This window comes from Rissa tridactyla, chromosome 2 (assembly GCF_028500815.1).
Source record: "Rissa tridactyla isolate bRisTri1 chromosome 2, bRisTri1.patW.cur.20221130, whole genome shotgun sequence".
In the NCBI taxonomy this organism is placed as follows: Eukaryota; Metazoa; Chordata; class Aves; order Charadriiformes; family Laridae; genus Rissa; species Rissa tridactyla.
In genome coordinates, this window is record NC_071467.1 from 31,677,196 (window position 1) to 31,690,041 (window position 12,846).

General features: G+C 37.3%; 1 protein-coding gene across 2 annotated transcripts; it reads left to right on the forward strand.

Moving 5' to 3' along the window:
* The first annotated feature begins 5 nt into the window (after positions 1-5).
* IMPA1 (inositol monophosphatase 1) lies at positions 6-12,638 on the forward strand. 2 transcript variants are annotated; one of them, XM_054191238.1, is made up of 9 exons: positions 6-26; positions 3,287-3,368; positions 4,531-4,664; positions 6,276-6,380; positions 7,664-7,709; positions 7,850-7,958; positions 8,681-8,789; positions 10,048-10,199; positions 10,628-12,638. In XM_054191238.1, the coding sequence occupies exons 2-9, from the start codon at positions 3,306-3,308 to the stop codon at positions 10,744-10,746; spliced, it is 837 nt and encodes a 278-aa protein (XP_054047213.1). In that variant the 5' UTR covers positions 6-26; positions 3,287-3,305; the 3' UTR covers positions 10,747-12,638. The 2 variants fall into 2 exon arrangements, with proteins under 2 accessions (XP_054047213.1, XP_054047212.1); XM_054191237.1 differs by lacking the exon at positions 6-26 and adding an exon at positions 1,445-1,550.
* Positions 12,639-12,846: the final 208 nt, after the last annotated feature.

The window sequence follows — 12,846 nt, forward strand, 5'->3', positions numbered from 1 at the left end:
GGTGGGATCAGCATTGGGGAAATGGGGTAAGGCTGCTTCTTTTGGTGATGTAGACATTTTATGACCGTTTTAAATCATAAAGCAAACTACAACCCTTGTCCTCTTTACAGTAGATCATCGTTTCACATATGACAGTAAATTACATCAGTTGCAATTTGTGAACACAAGAGAACGCTTCACTGTTTACCTTTACTTGGTGAAAGACAATAGGGTCAAAAGATCACAGAAAAACAATGAAGCTGGTATTTAGTCGGTCTTGGAAAGGAAAGCTTTTTGTCCTCTGTGTAACTTTAATTATACTGATCTTGAAAATGCATCATTTCAACTGCAAATTGTTTTCAGAAATCTTTGTTTGAAAGCTAGGGAGTTTTCTGAAAAATCTGTTTACTGTGTATTTTAAAAATACTATGTATTTCCAGGTACTGATTTGGTATTATTCCAGTTAGCAGAACTGTCAGCAGGAGGTGCTAGCGAGGGGGCAAACGCAGCAGTTTCAAGGGTATTGGTAGTTTTTGAGGAAAAAAAACCACAAGATGTAACGGAAAAGAACCACATCTTTCAGAAATTGATCAGTTTATTGTTTTTAAGCACTGTAACCTGAATTCATTAAATGCTGTTTTACTTCAAGGGCACTGTCACACATATTATAGAGTGGTTTCGGTTGGAAAGGACCATAAAGATAATCTAGTTCCAACCCCCCTGCCCTGGGCAGGGACACCTCCCACTAGGCCCGGTTGCTCAAAGCCCCATCCAACCTGGCCTTGAACACCTCCAAGGATGGGGCCTCCGCAGCTTCTCTGGGCAACCTGTTCCAGTGCCTCACCACCCTCAGAATGAAAAATTTCTTCCCGATATCTAACCTACACCCACCCTCTTCCAGTCTGAAGCCATTACCCCTCCTCCTATTGCTACATGCCCTTGTACAAAGTCCCTCTCCAGCTTTCTTGTAGGCTCCCTTTCAGTACCGTAAGGCTGCTATAAGGTCTGCCCAGAGCCTTCTCTTCTCCAGGCTGAACAACCCCAACTCTCTCAGTCTGTCCTCATAGGAGAGGTGCTCCAGCCCTTGGGTCGTCTTTGCGGCCCTCCTCTGGACCCGCTCCAACACATCCACGTCCGTCCTTCTTGTGCCGAGTGACGTTCACGTTCTTTTTCACGGGCCTTTATACTTTTTTCCACACCCTGTATAACCCGGTCTCGTTGTCAACAGCGGCGTCCTCGTCAGCTACAAACCCGGGAAAACGCCAACCGCGTTCTCCGCATCTTCACCCTGCCACGCCCAATTAATAAAAAGAAGTCGACGTTAAAGGCTAATTTTAAGACCTTAACTGCAATTTTGAACGGTGCAGGCGCTGAGGCAACCCCGCCCGGCGACCATTACCTCACACGCCGCGGGCAGCGACCATGCCCCTTCTCGCCCCCCTCCGCGCAGGCGCAGCGGCGGGAGGGGGCGGAGTTATCGGCCTCTTTCCCCGGCGCCTGCGCACTGCCGGGGCTGCGCGCCTCAGCGAGAGGGGAGGCAGCGGCGGCGGTGGTTACAGCGGTGGATCGTGGTGAGCCTCTTCCTCTTTCCTCAGCCGCCATTTCGGGGTATCATGAAGGGAATGCGCCGCTGCCCCGGGGGGCTGTGTGGCCCTGTCAGCGCTGACAGGGCCACACAGCCCCCCGGTTGCCGCGGGAGGTGCTGTCGCTCCGGCCGCGTTATGTGGGCCGCCCTTCAGCCCGGGTTCCAAACCTTTACTCTGAATGCATGGCCTGGGATTGCGGGACAAACTCGTCATGGGGCACCCAGGGACGACAAAACATAGCTGGGGCAAAAAACCCCCACTTTTCTCAGTCAGTGTAGGTGCTGGTATTTAACTAGAATGTTTGTTCTGGAGTTACTGTTTTAGTGAGGGTTTAGATGTAAGTGATGTAAAATGACCTTTAAAGGTCCCTTCCAGCCCAGCACATTCTGCGAGTCTAAAATGTACTTAAGGTTCCACCAGTACTACCAGTCGTTTGTGGATAACAGAGTAACTTTTACCTAGTGCCAATTCTTTGTCTGTTTGTAGACGCATACCTGGATCTGTTCTGTCTGTACCCAGTTCTGTGTTCTGACAAAGTTATTTCTGTGTTTATTTAACAGAGTCTGTACTTTACCTGCTATGATAAGAACATTATCAACATAATTGAAGCTTCATACCCTTTGCGTTCTACCTAGCTTTTGTAGCCATCTCTACCTGTTAAGGACCAAGGCTGAAAAAGGCAAGGGCAGTTAGATCAGGATGCTTGGAGTGGAGACTTCTGGATTGTGTTAATTGCACAGGGTTTGGGGTTTTTTATACTGTCTCAGTGATGTTTTTTTTTATAATTTACCTAATCTTTGTGAATCTGCAAGTGTTAGAAAACTGCTACCCATGTCATCACTTAAAAAGTAGCTCACTTTAGTAGAAGATACCCAGAAGGCTTCTGAAAGGGATAGGTCTCAAAAATGAAACAGACTTCCAAAATTCAGAATACCATTACATCTTTGAATGAATTTGTGGTCTGTTAAGGGTGTATCAGAAATAACGTATAATATGCTGATTTGTATTTTGCATTCCTCGTGAAAGTAGAGATGCATGGAAGATGAGGTGGCTAGTATTGCTTCATAATACTTAAGAATGTAGAAAATGCTTTTAAATGACAGGGATCTTGTAACTGTCTCATGTAGAATCAAAACCATTTCATATTTCTGTTTGGAGTAAACCCCTAGAACAAAGCACAGAGGACTAAAATACAGAAAGGACAGATTTGGCGTTTAAGATTCTAGTCTTCTAATTTAAGATATTCAAAGTCATTTAAACCATACTTAAGAATAGACTAAGGTGTATGTCAACAGTTTCTGCAGTAAATTACAGTGAAGATTCTAGTATTTTTAAGCAAAAAGGCCTTGAGCTGTACACTGTATTTGTGAATGTGCCTGTGTGTAACCACACTATTTGTTTTTCAAAGCCTTTATGTATATTGAGGTCAGTGTCTAAATGTAGAATTTTGTTTATCCATGTACCTTTCAAGACTGAGGCTCTGTACTTGTTAATGTTTTTACGTTATGCCTTTTTGGTAATCACAAAATGTGGGAAAAAGATCTGGTAACTTAGACTAGTATTAATACTCTTTAAGTTATTTTTTTCAGAGTAGAGGATAGGACAAAATTCCATATTCCATCAAGGAGAAAACAGTGCAGTCCAGAACAAGGGGAGCAGAAAATCAGAACTTGTAAAAAAATAGCCATAATAATGTTTGTGTTAATCTATCCTTTTCTTAGGCTGTATATCTAAGAAAAGATGGCAGACCCTTGGCAAGAATGTATGGATTATGCAGTTGCTTTAGCAAGGAAAGCTGGAGAGGTAAGTATAACCTATTTATAAATACTAACGTTATTTATTGAGTCTAGTATGTATAGAGCTTTTAAAGGAGCTTTGATATTGTATATTCTTCTAAGGAGTATTTTATCAAAAATATAAATTAGCAGAATCATTCAGTGATGTTCAGGTTCAAGATTGGACTGTCTTTCATGCTTACAGCTTGGTTAATTTAAGAAAACAACTTTGCACCTTTTCTTTGTACCAGAGTCTGATTAAAGAACAAGGATTAACTTTTGTTTCTTAAGTTTGATTAAAAAAAATAAATAAATTCTGAAGTGTGGTAAACAATGAGCACCTCTTAAACTGCAGCCGTGTACCTTATTATTTTACCACCTGAAAGCTGTTGACAGTCTTTCTTACAAACTCCTCAGTCAACTTTGTACAGTGACTTGTTGGTACAAGATATCATATCGTGTTCTCTTTATGAAGGCTGCTTTACTTCTGTAAATAAGAAGCATCCCTTGCAGTATTGGTATTTTGCCCATTTGTGATCTAAGAAGGCTTAAAACATGACAGAGTTTGCACATCTTGGCAGAGCCTCAGGATAAGAGTGGTTATTAAATGTCCAGTTCTTGGTAGTTCTGCTTGGTACATTTGAAGGCTATTGCTGTGGCACATGTACAAATTCTGTCCCCTGGAGCTGCAGAACATCGTCCCTGCAGTGACCTCATTAAAGTCTTCCCTCAAAATCTCCTAAGTAATAGTAAAATAATTCTGTGGGCTGTGAGGCATGGATTCTTGCTTAAGCTGACTCTGATTGTTTTAAGATCATAAATGCAGGGTCTGGCTAAAAATAGCTGACTTAAGCTCAGTCTTAAGTGTTTTGTTCAATTCTGGCATTTAAATTTATAAATATAAAACTTGTCCTAGGAAAATAGAGCTTAGTTTTATGTACCAGTGGATCTTCTTGTAGTACTTAGATTTAAGGTCATGTAAAAGTTTGTATTGAGTAGGGACTGAAGATAGATGCAAGGGTAGGCCCCAGCTCCTGCAGTTAAATCCAGGTTTTGTCATTTTTTGTATTTGTGTTTTGTATGTACAGTATAGAAAATTTCAGTAAAAATGATGCTCAGGTTTCTGGGAAAACTACTATTTTCCATACTGTTAATGAAGAAAAAAAAATTTTCCCCCCTTTTGTTAACAGATAATCCGTGGAGCACTCAAAGAAGAAATATCTGTTATGACTAAAAGTTCGCCGGTAGATCTAGTGACAGAAACAGATCAAAAAGTAGAAAACTTCATTATTTCTTTGATAAAAGAAAAGTATCCTTCTCACAGGTATGGGTTCCTACCAATACACTTTTGATAGGGGAAGGCGAGAGGTGACTAGAAGAAGAAAACAGAAAGGTTGTGATTTTGCTTGGTAAAATTTCATTACAATTGGCATGCTGGAAAGTTACAGAATTCTCCCTTGCCCTCAGTATGTTAAGTATTTTAGAGTAGTAGTGGGCTGAAGTTTTGCCCAGGGCTGTAGTAACAAAACAAGGTGTCTCCAGGGTCTACTGACATGAGTTTAGCCTTGCTCGGGATTTATGCTGAAAGGCACTTTGAGTTGAGCCAGCTGTAAATAACATCTTGGTTATTTGTGTTGGAGAATCAAAGGTGTCCCCAAGATACCTGGTATAATGGCTGAAACTTAATACAGTTTCCTTAAAGTGGGTTTGCTAATTTTTCTTGCATTTTCTTATTGTAGCCGTATATGTGAAACGCAATAAATGTGCATAGAATTGAAACAACTGCAGTGATACAAAATGTCAGTAACCTAACCAAATTAGTGCAAGCATACAGACTTACAGAATGACCTTGATAAACATCGTAGAATATTTTAGCTTCTTTTTATATTAGATAATTGATATCGCATTAGACATACTGGTGCTGAATTTGTCTTTCTAACGAATTACTCATCCGCCTAAATAACGATGCAGTCTCTCTCTTTTCTTTGTGAAGATCTGCTGCTTTTTGGAAACACGGTGTTTCTTTCTGAACAATCATCTTCACTTCCATAGTTAATCATAAAACTCCTAATCAATATTAAAGGGGCCTTATTTATTTACTCTCAGCAGTTCTCCTCATTTTACGTGTTTGTGGAGGAAAGCATGTGTTTGATGCATACTTTTCATAGGTTGAGTAATATGCGATTAAATTTAACATGCAAAAGGCATAGAAGAGAATTCCACCCACTTAGAGTCATCCCAGTAATTTTGCAGTTCAAAACAAATACTTCCATCAGCAGCAAAAACTGAAATTTGGGTTCCTGTAGCACTGTGCCTTGTGTATTCCTTTGGGTTAGTATTATGGTTGAGCATGCACTCTGCCATCTTCTTCAGGAGGAGCTCTGGTTTGGATTTCATCCCTTTACCATGTTACCATTTTTGTAATGCTTGTAAAACTAAATAGTTTTGAGACTAACAACTTTTTGTCACATTTGGATTGAAATCAGACTACAAATTTAACAGTTAATGCAGTGGTCTAACCAGAGGGATATGACCAGAAAGGCTTTCGTCAGTTAAAACACAAGCTAAAAAGTAGTGGTGTATAGTACAAATAAACTGAAAGGTGTAAATAGCCACAAGTATTCTGACTGAAATTTGATGATGCTGTTACTGGAAGAAATGATGAAAACTTCAATGTTAAAACATAAAGTTACTTACATAAAGTTCTTTCCCCACATACTGTGATTATCTCTGACATCATAAATATTGATGCAGGCTTGGTCAGATGTGGTTGGTGCTTTCCAGATAAATTGTGTATTTCTCTACTTTTTCCATATGATCACTGATGGTGCAAAAACCTACATCTCACTTTAAGATTTTTTAATTTCAAGGACACTTGTAATTCAGAACTTTTAAATGCTTTCTTTGTATCTTTTAAATGCGTTTGCTACTTCAGCTTCATCGGAGAAGAATCTGTTGCAGCTGGAGAGGGCAGCATTTTGACAGATAACCCCACGTGGATTATAGACCCTATTGACGGAACTACCAACTTCGTGCACAGGTCCACCTTTCATTTTTTTTTTATGTTAGCAACTTCAACTGATTGCCTTTTTTTCTTTCTCCAGTTCCATGAAAGTAAGGTTTTGTCACTTTTTAAATTGCCTTAAAAGAGATACTGTGAACTTGTTAATAATTTCAAATTGTTATTTGCATTTATTGAGAGCTATTGGGCAGTTTTTGTAATCATTTTAGTATTTCTGTAAGTATTATAATAGTCTCAGTCTGTAACCAACAGCAGTTGTTCCGTGAGAGGCCTGTACTGTATAGCAGGAGTCAGCAGCCTTTGGCAGAGGTGCCAAAGATAGGTGGACAGATTTTAACAGTAAAGCAACAGGATTTAGAATTAGGAGTTGTAGCATCTTCAGAGGTGTTGATTTCTAAGAAATTTCAAATTCATTAAGATTTAGGAGCTGCTACTGTGAAAGTAAACAGAATATCACCAGTGATTGTTTAGCGGTATTTTGTACCAGGGTAAGGAGGGGAGTTTCAGTTTAGTGCTGACTGTCTATTCCTTCTGTCTTTGAAACATGACAGATTTTGGTCCTGATGAGCTTTTTATGAACGTACTTTATTCCAATTTTGAAATGGCTGCTGCTATTTGCACCACGGCTTTAAACAGCTGCTGAATCCTGCTAAATGACATGTTCAAAAAGCTGTAAAAAAAAGAACCCATTCTGCTGGATTTACAGAATTAAAAGTCGTCTGTATTTTTTGCAGATCATAATTAAGGCAAATGTTTTGGAACTGCAAATTTTGAAAAGTAAAAAAACAATTATAAAAAAAATTAACTGGTTGATCATTAAAAACTTAGACTGAGATGCAGCCCACCATGTCCTATATACTCCCACTGCCTTCACTCTTCCCCCTATGTTCTTCCTTCTCACTTCAATATCTGTCTTTCTCGTTGCTTTGGTGGAGAAGGTGGAGGTGGGGGGAGAGGTGACTTGCCGCTTTTGATGAGACGGGCATGTTCCTCCTGAGAAAGGTTAGTAGCGTAGAGGCTTGCTTGTATTCTTTGCCTATAAAATGACAGTCACTAAGCTGTAACAGGCTTAGTTTCAGTGGGTGAAAAAGTTTGTATTTTAAATGCTAATTGGTGTTCTAGGGTCTATTTTCATAGTAAATTGTGCAAATTCCAGAAAACTATTATTTCCTATACAGTGCCAAGTTTCTTTTTGAAATATACATTATGTTTAACTGAATATTGTTTTTATTAAGAGTAAGTGTGGTAATGAAAGAAGCACAGTATCTCGCTATAAATTAGTGAAATGTTTTGTTTTGTAGGTTTCCATTTGTGGCAGTTTCAATTGGCTTTGTTGTAAACAAAAAGGTATACTTTTTATTACTTAATATCTAATCAATCAAAACCAAATTAATTCCTTGATGCTAGTTATAACTAAGATCTGTATTTTCACAGTAAATAGGAAGAAAGGGAAAAAAACCTCAAGGTATCTTTACTTTTTCTTGCAGATAGAGTTTGGAATTGTGTATAGTTGTATAGAAGACAAAATGTATACTGCCAGAAAAGGAAAAGGTGCATTTTGCAATGGTCAAAAACTTAAAGTATCAGGCCAAGAAGGTAAGTTGAACTGAGTATCTTATTTCCAGTAATTACATTTATTTTGAAAATGAGGCATCAACAGTTTTAGACCTGGATATATTTCTGGTTTTAGCTCATAGTTTTGTTTTGCAAAGACAGACTTTTTTTGGCCATGGGTTGTTCAGTTTTGGGAAACAACTTTTATGTTCTCTTTAATGCATTTAACATGCTTGTGATCTTTGCAAAAACAGGACTCAGCAATTGAAGATTTTATTCCCTGTGCGGTGTGTGTGTTTGTTTGGTTTTAATTCCCTGTATTTCTGTAATCCATCTGTGATTGTTCTTTAGAGTCTGTAATAAATCTACCAAACAATTCAGCTTCTTCCAGGTGTGAACTATTCATTTAAATCAGTATCTCTCTTGTATACTTACTACCCTATGTAAAGTAAAATCCACGCTTAAAGCAGCACCTTTAAAGATCTGAGAACTGTTCTAATTTTTGATAGCAATAGAATTTTATTTACTAATGACATCGATTAATGTATATGCACAACTGAACCAGACTGTGCTGTTTGTTGTATTTTATTTTTTCCCTGCCATTTTCCATGTAAGAACAAATTTTTATACATTCAATATATGTAATATTTACATTAAAATACCTTTTAATCAGTCTAATAAGAAAGCAATGATGTAAACTCTGCTAATTATTATTATTGTATAAGTTTTACTGTTGGAAAAGTGAGGGTTTTTTTCTTTTCCAGACATTACAAAATCCCTTTTAGTAACAGAATTGGGATCAAATCGTGATCCAGAGACTATAAAAATAATTCTTTCTAACATGGAAAGACTTCTCAGTATTCCTATTCACGGGTAAGATATTTCCTACTTTTTATATTTACTGATAGTGTTAATACTGTAAATATGTAAATAAGATCATTTTCAGGAAGGATTGGTTGCATTACATTTGACACCTTAAATGTGAAATATGATTTAAATGTTTTTGTATAGTAGTTTCTGCAGAGAAACTCTTAAGTGTGTTTAACTTTTTCAAGCTGGGACATATATAAGAGAGACCTAACAATCAGTATTGAGAAGTAAAGCATGTTTGCTTTTGTAGGACTAAAATGTATTGTATTAGTTAAAAAAATGAAATACAATTCTGTGCCTTTTTTTTTTTTTTTTTCCCCAGAAACACACTAGGAGTAAAACTGGATTAACAGAAGCTGTATTACAGTTCTTAGTTTCCTTTCCCTGTAGCAATGAAAATAATTGCTGTTTTTTTTATATATATCAGAAGACAAAAGTAGACCTCCCTTTTCTCTTTCAGCATCATAACATTTTTTTTTTTAATTTGTCGAAGTAGTTGAAATTGTCCATAAACTGCTCTTATTTTGGTTACATTCCCTGCTTCCTCTCCTCCAGATAAGCCAAAGCCAACATTTCTGCAAACCATTTAATGTCTAAAGGTGGTTTCAGTAGACACTTTCTTGTTACTCAACCCTACTCATGTTTCCAGTCTAAAAGGGCTTTTAGTTTTATGCTGAAATTCTCAGAATTCTTGTTTTGACACTTCACATGTAGGTTTTTTTCTACTATCAATAAGTCTTCTGCTGTCATTAAAGAATATATGCTGAATTGTAGAGTAGAGAATACATTTTAGGTACATTGTCAGTTCAACTCTGGTATTTTATTTGTGAAGAATAAATGGAGATCGGAGTTGATATAAGTTGCTTCTTGCAGTAATTTAGCTGCCATCAGTTACAGTTTTATGTACTGATGATTAAAAAGCAAAGTAGAATATCTGTTATTGTTTCACAGGTAGATATCTTCCATAATATGTTTTAGGTTAAGAAGTTGTTTAAGATTTATTTCCACTCTAAAACAAAATTGGTTAACAGAATTCATAAATGTAATTTCTGGTAATCTGCTATATTCAGAGAGCTCTTCAAGCTACTTAAGCAAAACTATTCCCAATTTTCCATTTGTTTCACTGCAGCGTTCGATCTTATTTTCTCAGGCTCAGTTCACTTTGCATATGACACTTCTGTGTTCTCTGTACAGTGTACACAGACATTTTGACTTTCTTACGAACTGTTCTCAACTAAAAAAACAATTATGTCTCCTTTAGGATTAGGGCCGTTGGTACAGCAGCTGTGAACATGTGCCTTGTGGCAACGGGTGGAGCCGATGCCTATTATGAAATGGGGATTCACTGCTGGGATATGGCAGGGGCCGGAATCATTATTACCGAAGCAGGCGGTGTACTGCTAGACGTATCAGGTAAATACACGAGCATGCATGATACTCTTGTCCTTTTAAGTAGCTAATTGGGAGCAAAACATAGCTGAAATGAGAAGGCAAAGAGGTTTTTCAGTCCTCTTTCCAAGTTACCACTACTGAACAGAGTTTCTATCCGGTTAATGGACAAAGAGAGAGTCAATTCTATGTTTTTAAGCTACAAGATAACCTTTACTCCCTTGGTTGAGCACCTGGAAGACTGAAAAAAAGACAGTAAACATACACTGAAGAGTGTAAAATGTAGCTCATATGAGATACCTGTTGCGTTAAATGCATTTTTATCTAGGGGCAAAACTTGGTCCTAAATAGCAATGTATCATTTGCACTTGTTTTTTTCAACACTTATTTTCTTACCAACTTTCAGTTTTCTCTAGATATAATCTAGTTATTTTGCTTGCTTTGATTTCTAGGTGGACCATTTGATTTGATGTCTCGAAGAATAATTGCAGCAAGTAGTCGAGCTATAGGAGAGAGAATAGCCAAAGCACTTCAGATAATTCCTCTGAAAAGGGATGATGCAACTAACTGAATAACAAAACTACACCTTCAATGTAATTATACAATGTTGTCTCCTACTCCCATGTGGTCGTTGTTCTACACCTTGAACCTGATAAAAAGATAGATAAATAGATGGTAGTCTTTCAGCACTGGTGTGACTGTTAAGTAGTGTTTTGAGATTGGACCAACATTCTAAGTAAGCTTTTACTGTTAAGTATTTTATTCAACTTCATGATTACATAAAGATCTATAAAAAGAAGCAAATATATACAGTTAGTATTTTCAAGTTTTATACTGCACTGGAAGGCATAGCAAAAAGACTCTTTGATGTATAGATAAGTAAAAATCTCTAGTTATGTAAGCGACAAAACAAAATTCACTGTCTTAACACCACATCATCACATCTGATCCTGAATCCAAAAAAGATGAAGACATTACTGTTTATCCAGTCTTTCTCTAGCCCGTCTGTTGTCTTCTTCAGTGTTATCACTGTATCCATTTCCTTACCTGGTCACAGTTTTTGTAGAGGTAGTTCACATATTTCCAAACTTTTTTGTTGCTTGTAGTTTTGGCTCTAATTTAAAGTTTTTATTACTTAGCTGTCATTGGTTTTGTAGTCGTCATTCTGCCGTTCTTACGGTAGGTAAACGCATTCTCTTCTTTAGCCTTTTATGTGGTCAGTACACTTGCAGATTTATTACAGTTGCAAAAATAATACGTTTTGTGCCAGAAAACACGTGCATCTCCCAGAAATAAGTTCTGAGCACAACTTCTATCACTAAATGGACTTGCTCTAAATTGAGATGAAGTTATGATTTGCATTTGACTATTGGAATCAGCTGATCCTAGGTCCTCTATCTTATTCTTGGCAGTTACAATTCCTGTTAATTTTGCTTAGGTTTCTCCATGGATGAGTGTGTTTCAAAGTCTAAGGAATCATTAAAATCCAAGAGAGTTTTCAGTAACTCAGCTCACAAAAAAAATAAACCCATAGTCCAGATTTTTTACTTCATTTTCTGTAAATTATAAAAGCACTGACCAACCAGGATCAGGTTTCCATTGTGTTATAGAGTGTAGAGGCACAAAAGAAGAGACGTATCTAAACCTAAAGGGTTTATAAATCTAAGAAAGATTAGTAATTTTATTCTTGGTGTCAGTTGTTCTAAATTTCGAAAACTATACTGGTTCTTTGAATTTTTGTATTGAAGATTGTTAAAAGTATCAGTGTACTGTTCAAATAATTAATGCACTTTAAAAAAAAGATTTAACTTATCTAAGTTTTTAGAAGGGTTTTTCTGTGTCTGAAGCTTCCTAAAGAAAGCTGTCTCATTGGTGATCTGGTCAAGACACCGCAATGCTCTGGAAAACCTGACTTTTTTTACTGCTGTCCCACTGTTTTTATTTTGGAAAACAGTGTTCTCTGTCTTGAAGTTTCAACAGATCTCTTATTATAAATTTCAGTCTTTTGTATCAGTTGATTTTTGCAGATTTTGCAGAAATATTTAATTTGATGTTGTATCTAATGCCAGATGATTAATGTTAATGACATTTAAAAGTCTTGTCAAAAAGCCAGATGTACATTAATTTTTCTTTTTAAATTCCCGTTGACAAGGATAGAAACTTTTTAAGCATTTCACTGTAACTGATGTGGGATCATCATTATTTCTTGAGAAGTATGTCTGCTGTACCATTTGGGGCTTCAAGTAACCTGGTCTAGCAGGAGGTGTCCCTGCCCGTGGCAGGGCGGTTGGAACTAGATGATCTGTAAGGTCCTTTCCAACCCAAGCCATTCTATGATGATTTCTGTGGCTTTTGTATAACAAATTCTGCATAACTTCTTAAAACTGATTTATTGTGAAATGGAGACGTGTATAAAAAATACTTGAGATGGGAGAACACATTCGAAATAAATGTGCTTTAGCAGCAGTGGCTTCAGATGTGCTTCCTTTCTCAGTGTTCATCCGAGTACAATGCTGGGTCCCAACAAGCTGGATTTGTGGGCTTCAGACTTTCTCCAAGTTGAACACTTTCTCTTCTTGGCCTCTGATGTATGTAGATCAGAAACGGTTGTGCCCTTAGATAAGTGAGATTATGTATACACCTGCAGTAGGCTTTTAGAGTGAATATTCCA

What these genes read in the sequence shown, in the direction of transcription:
- IMPA1 (XM_054191238.1), top strand. Translation starts at nt 3,306, where the DNA reads ATGGCAGACCCTTGGCAAGAATGTATGGATTATGCAGTTGCTTTAGCA. An exon ending in TAGCAAGGAAAGCTGGAGAG is followed by an intron (nt 3,369 to 4,530) that starts GTAAGTATAACC and finishes TTTTGTTAACAG; the next exon opens with ATAATCCGTGGAGCACTCAA. An exon ending in TGTACTGCTAGACGTATCAG is followed by an intron (nt 10,200 to 10,627) that starts GTAAATACACGA and finishes TTTGATTTCTAG; the next exon opens with GTGGACCATTTGATTTGATG.